General features: G+C 53.3%; 1 protein-coding gene across 1 annotated transcript; it reads left to right on the top strand.

Moving 5' to 3' along the window:
• Positions 1 to 3,837: 3,837 nt before the first annotated feature.
• CHGG_09212 (uncharacterized protein) lies at positions 3,838 to 6,120 on the top strand (the record flags this gene model as incomplete). The annotated part of the gene is made up of 3 exons (XM_001227138.1): positions 3,838 to 5,339; positions 5,465 to 5,707; positions 5,979 to 6,120. 3 exons carry the CDS (start codon positions 3,838 to 3,840, stop codon positions 6,118 to 6,120), a joined length of 1,887 nt encoding a protein of 628 aa, XP_001227139.1.

The following is a 6,120-nucleotide window of genomic DNA, read 5'->3' as shown; positions in this document are numbered from 1 at the left end:
AACAGGGTGAGATTTGTTTGTGGTTGGATGGGCGGCGCGCACCACCTGGATGGGCGAGGTTGACTTTTATGGCTTGGCTTCGCCGTTTGAAGGCATCGTGAGCGTGATGAAAGGAGTCTGGTGGCTTGATGGATGGTTCATGTTGTCTGTGAACTTTTCGTGTTGTCTTGCTTGGAGCGTCTTGCTGGGTTTGGGCGCAAAGCCCTCGTGCTTGTGTTGTATATTGAGAGTCAGCGGTCAAACTACTTGAGGCGGTGGTGAGGCACAGAAACATGCCACGAAATTGATTGTAAATAAAGTTAAATAAAGCCTTAGGAGTTGGAAAATATACAGATTAGCAACTAACCGTAGCTCACCATCATGTGATAATTGGTTCGAGTCTATATCCACTTGAACCGCTGAAACCACTCAACATCTGCATCAACGGAGTAATCAAGACAAAAAAAAAAAAAAACCACCGGTTTCTGAATTTCTTTGTCTCTAAATCAGATGAGTGTTGTGATTTGTAGTTGGCCTTACGTCGAATGACTAGAAATAAACCGTGGGGTAGGTAAAGACTCACAGAGTTTAATCGCTTTTAACCACCGGATACTTCAGCACATCGACTTAGACCTGCGTACCGGCCAAATATTTGTCTGGCTATTTAACACGGCAATCCGGTATACCTAGCCAATGTTATAGTTGCTGGGTAATAGCAAGCTATAGACGCTTCAAGTGCGATAAATGTCTCCGGCTACAGTACACCTTCTAAAACCAAAAGCAACTATGGGCCTTAACTCGAGTTGTTGTTCTCACCCACTTGGTTTCATGGAAACCAAAACTGATATATGGATACAAATAGAACCTATGCCATTATGTAATTTGATGCATCGTATGGATATGAACAGATTGTGGGCGAGGGTGCCTCATCCTGGTGTCTGCTCGGGGCTGTTGGGCGAAGAACGATATAGCAGGCGACTTTACATTCCGTAACACGCACTGGTGATAGTTCCATTTTGGATGGCATCGGTCAGCTTCATACGAAAAGAAAGTTGTTGGGTCAGTGTGGCTTTGCTGAGGGCCATAAGCTGCTACGTTTGCGCTCTGATAATACAATTCCACTTTACCGCTGAATATACACACCCTATTTCCTAGGCGATCTTGAGCCGAGTTAAACTCTGGGCTGAAGACCAGCAGGAACCGGAAATAACCTTGCGTCGAGTTCTTATATGCACTGGGTTTCATTAACGTACACACGAGACATTGAGGATTGTTGTCTACAGCTGCGAATGCACACTCCATCCACCCTTAACCGTGACTCTTTCCTTAAACATTCTTCGGTCGCAACGCCGCCACCCGTGATGGCCTACCGGGAAGCGGAAAATCCCTAGAAGCCGATTACGATTGTACACGCCCAGCTGGTACAAGACAGCGGCCACCTCGAATGGATGTATCTGTACATCCCATGTATTTCGACATCTGTTATCCCTCGCCCTCCCAAGTCTGGAGTATATGCGTGCGCCTTTACTGCGGCCCCAGAAGCAAGCACCGTTGGCATGGAAGGCCCTGGCTGTCCGATGGATGATGCAACGGTGATATCACTTGGTGGTCGACGGCAGAGGTGCAGGTGAGGTCGCGTGGGGTTCGCTGATGAACATCTGGCACCTGATTGCTGCGGCTCTGCGATGGAATGCCATTGGGTTATTTGCGGAAGGGATCGTGAGGGATCTGCATTTGCCGGCGCCGAATCGCCATGCTGTACAATATGGCAGAGTGCTTGTCGAGGATCATGTTGTGGGAGATCTCAACTTTCAACATCTGGATTTGTGATCCTGACGGAACTGGTGGAATTCAACACTTCTTCTACATCATAGATCTTGAGGATTCCACCCCGAAAAGCAATGGCTCGACAGGGAGGAACAGTGGTGACGTCTTTCCCATGTGGGATCCAGCAACGATTGGTGAAACATGAGTGGAGGCGAGCACCCCATCATGACCGGTTTCCCGGGAAATTGATGTGGACCAGAGAAAAACACTTTTGGTCTCTCTGTTTATTCCTGCTTTTGGTAAATACAATAAAATAATAAAAAAGACATTAAACAGTCAGCTGTCTTTTTGATGAAGTTGGAAACGGAGGAATACCTGACCCACAGTTGGACTTTCACCCTTGAATTAGGCCCGAGCCAGGCTCGAGCCAGGCCACCCGTTGCCCCGTAGCAGCCAATGGGATCTGTCAACAGAGGCGGTGATTTCCGAATTGGGGAAGGCATGCACTTGACAGGGACCAGCACCCGGCGCTCTTTGACCCTTTGGGGCTTCTGGAAACTACATGGAAGGCGTTTCTAACGAGAGCTTAGGATGGTGCACAAGGTATTTACCCCGGCTAGCATGTTTGGGGAGTGGCCCACGCCGGTCAGCCCCAAGGGACATACACTGCAACCGTGTTGCCCTGTAAAATCCCGAGTGTTAATGTTGGGTTGTCGGCGTTGCCGTTCTTTTGACCGCTTGAGGGAGGAGGATCCTCCGCCAGACTAAGTAGTTCGCTCTGAGTGGAAAAGAACGGGGACGATCACAACGCGGCTTGCTCGGGTGAGGCGTCCTTCTTTCGACATGCCCGAGCATCTCTCCAACACCACCGTGCCCATCACCATACCCAGGCCCATGCCCATGCCCGCGCCCATGCTCTGACTTCCTCGGTTGCAATGGGCCGAAGCATGATGCAATCCTCGAGCAATCAAGGCCGGACCGCCCGATCGGGCCGATCATGTCGGGAATGGAGGAAAGCCTGGTCTTCGGCTTCAAGATTGACCACGCATGAACAGGTCCATCTCAGGCCGCAACTCATTTCGGTTCTGACTTTGACAAACCCGGCTCTGACAGCACGAGCACCCGCCGGACTCTTCGGCCCCTGAATCTTCCCCGGATTCTGCTAGCGCCGATGGGGCTACCAATGCAGCAATGCAGGGGCAGGCAGCTGACATCTCGGGCTTGACTGTCAAAGCGCGGGGCGTCGAGGACGACAAACGGCTTGGGAAATGGTCTATTTCATCGCGTATTGGTACTTTGGGTGTTGTCCTGGCTGCATGAGTGTTGCTGGTCTGGGAATTCGCATCAACTAAACCGTTTCCTTTAGCGAGGCCAACTTGGTAGGTGGCTAGGGAGCTAACAAAGGCCAAGCAAGGCCTGGACTCTGAGGCAAAATACTCGAGTTGTATGTTTCTCAACTCCCATTTCACGCGCCTGTCATGCTTGCCAAGGACTGGAAGGGGTTGCCCATTAGGTAATGCAAATGTCGCGGAAACCGAGTCAAGAAGAGCTAGAAATGCTTTGAGATTTCGTCGGTGGATGTGCATACAAGACAGACAAGAGCCGAGCAGCGAATGGAAAACGCATCTCTTATCGAACCGAGCTGTATGGTCCGTGCACGATGGCAGCTTCAACTGTCAACTTGCCCCACTTCCAACCTCGTTTCTGCATCTGGTTCAATTTGAGTCATTCTGAGTCACTCTTCTCTTACTCCTCGCCGTCTCCTTTTGTGGTGTTGCAGTTTCACAGCGACGAGTCTTATCGACGTTAAGAGTGTTGAAGTTTTTAGGAGGGGCTGGGACGTTGAGTTGAAGGAGTGAGAGGCGATTGGATCGTCATAGTTACATATTCGTATGTACCTACGCACTTAGAGCTCGATTATTGCCACTTCGATTCGTTCATTCACGTCAAACATTCTCACTAGTCTCTCTTCTGACAACATCGAGTTTATCTGTTTCTGACATCCTCTTACCTTTCTCTCATCGACGATTAAACTATTCTATCACTATTCCATCACTATCCCATCATTAAACTATTCCATCACCGACCAAAATGATGCCTATTCGGTCACGCGGCGGTGTTTGGCCTGGGTCCAGCAGGCAAGCAGTCACCGAGACGCCACCGTCTCGGGTCGTATCGAAGCCGGTCCCGGAACGAGAGACCAAAGACGCAAGGGGTTACCAGATCGAGCAGTTGAAGCGTCGGTATTCTCCCCAGGAAAACGACATCGGCCACGGGATGGTCTCCCTCCTCTTCCACTTGACCCCCTCCGACCCGGACTTCCCCTTTGACCTCAACCACCTGGAATGCGATCTCCGCATCCCGGAGGGGTACCCAAAGCACCCGCCCCAACTGCTGATCAAAAACAAAGATATTCCCCGGGGATTCGTCATCAACATCGAAAGGGGTTGGGACGCTCTCGTCCAGCAGAAGCGCGGCGCTACCCTCCTCACCCTGGTGAAAGCTCTTGATCGGAGGCTGGAGTCACTGTTGTCAGAGAAGAAGGCGGAAACTGTCAAGTTGACCATATTCAAGGACACCCGCCATCTCGATTCTGGACCGGCTTCTGTCTCGGGTTCGCAGCCTGTAAAGCCGATCACCAAACCGACGGTGGATCGGCCATACATCCCGGAGGAATCATACTCCAAAGACCAGATCGCCGAAGCAAAGGCGCGGCGAGCCCAGGACGTGAGACAGCTTGAAGCTCGCATGCACCGCTCTCCGGATTACCAAAAGTCCAGCGATGGCGTCGTCTACACCTTGTCGCTGGAACCGAAGCGGAGAGCCAGCCTCCCTCCCAGTCTTCAACCGGTCCAGTCGGTTCAACTCATCGTCCCACTTCTCTACCCTCTGCAACCGTTAAGGATCCTCTTGAACGATGTCGGATCCGAGGACGCCGAGCCGGTTGAGGAGCTCTTCGCACAGAAGGCTGCCGAGCAGAAGCAGATGTCCCTGACTAGCCATCTGAACTACTTGGCCCAGAACATGGACAGATTGGCGAAGCAGGCTCAGAAGGCCCCCGCCGAGGTTGCGCCAGCCGTTGAGGTGCCCGCTAGTGCGGTACAGGAGGCAGAGAAGGCAGGGGAGGCAGAGGAGGCCGCGCAAACGCCCTTTAAGGAGACTGGTAAGGGTCATGTGCATGTTATCCCCCGGCCCGTGGAATGGGCTGACTATGGCACCGGCAGTTCTGAGTCGGACGACGACTCCGATGACGACGACGAGGATGGAGGTGCCGTGATTGAGGCGGAACCAGCTGGCCCCAGCCTGCCGACACAAACGGCTGAGCTTGGGACAGCCATGTCGTTTCCCTCTATCGAGCTGTATGGCATCGAGCTCCTGCAGGTTTCGGTCCTCAACCTCAGCGTCAAATGCGACCGCTGCAAGACAATCAACGAAACCACCGGGCTGAAGGACAACCTCGAAAAGGCCAGCAGCTGCAAAAAGTGCGCCACCCCCTTCGCCGTCCGCTTCCGCCAGGAGCTCGTCCACCAGCACTCGACCCGCGCCGGTTTTATCGACGTAACCGGCTGCACCGTCGCCGACCTGCTCCCAAAGTAAACAACCCCCCCTCGCCCCTCACAACCCCTCTTCGCCCCTCACCCCTTCGCTCCTGATAACCACCCCACCTTCCCCCCCTCAAAAAAAAGCAAAAGATCTAACACCCCTCTCCCCAAACCAGCACCTTCACCCCGACCTGCGCGACCTGTTCCACTACCTCCCCCACAGGACTCACCTCGGTGCGCGGCGAAACCACCACCAACGTCTGCCGCACCTGCCACGCGCGCTTCACCTTCGCCCTGCCCGACGTGCGCTTCCTCGCCTACGCCCCCGGCAGCCAAAGCCTCCCACCGACGACTGGCCCGCGCCGCCGCCAGGAGCGCCTGGGCCTGCACGCGGGCGAGCCGCTCCCCGCGCGTGGGGCGTGCGTCCATTACAGGAGGAGCTATCGCTGGTTTCGGTTTTCGTGCTGTGCGAAGGTGTTTCCGTGCGATCGGTGCCATGATGCTAGTGAGGAGCATGTGAATGAGTGGCGACGAGATATTGTGAGTGAGTGTAGTCGGGAACAGCGGTTTCAGATGAGAGTAGTGAGTTATCATTCTATATATACCATGGCTATTATCCCTATCTCTATCCCCGTTTCTCGGGGTGGCTGTGAGTTTCGTTCTTGCTTTGACTAACATGGTGGTTGATAGTGCTTTTTGCGGGAGGAGTGTGATCGGAAAGAGGGGGAATGGGTATTGGGAGGGTGGCAAGGGGACGAGGGATCAGAGGCTGATGAGAAGGGGGGATAAGAGGAAGTATAGGCGCCTCGGGACGGCGAAGAAGGAGGATTGA

This window comes from Chaetomium globosum, genomic scaffold (genome assembly GCF_000143365.1).
Source record: "Chaetomium globosum CBS 148.51 scaffold_6 genomic scaffold, whole genome shotgun sequence".
NCBI lineage: Eukaryota > Fungi > Ascomycota > Sordariomycetes > Sordariales > Chaetomiaceae > Chaetomium > Chaetomium globosum.
This window is presented reverse-complemented; position numbering and strand designations above follow the sequence as displayed.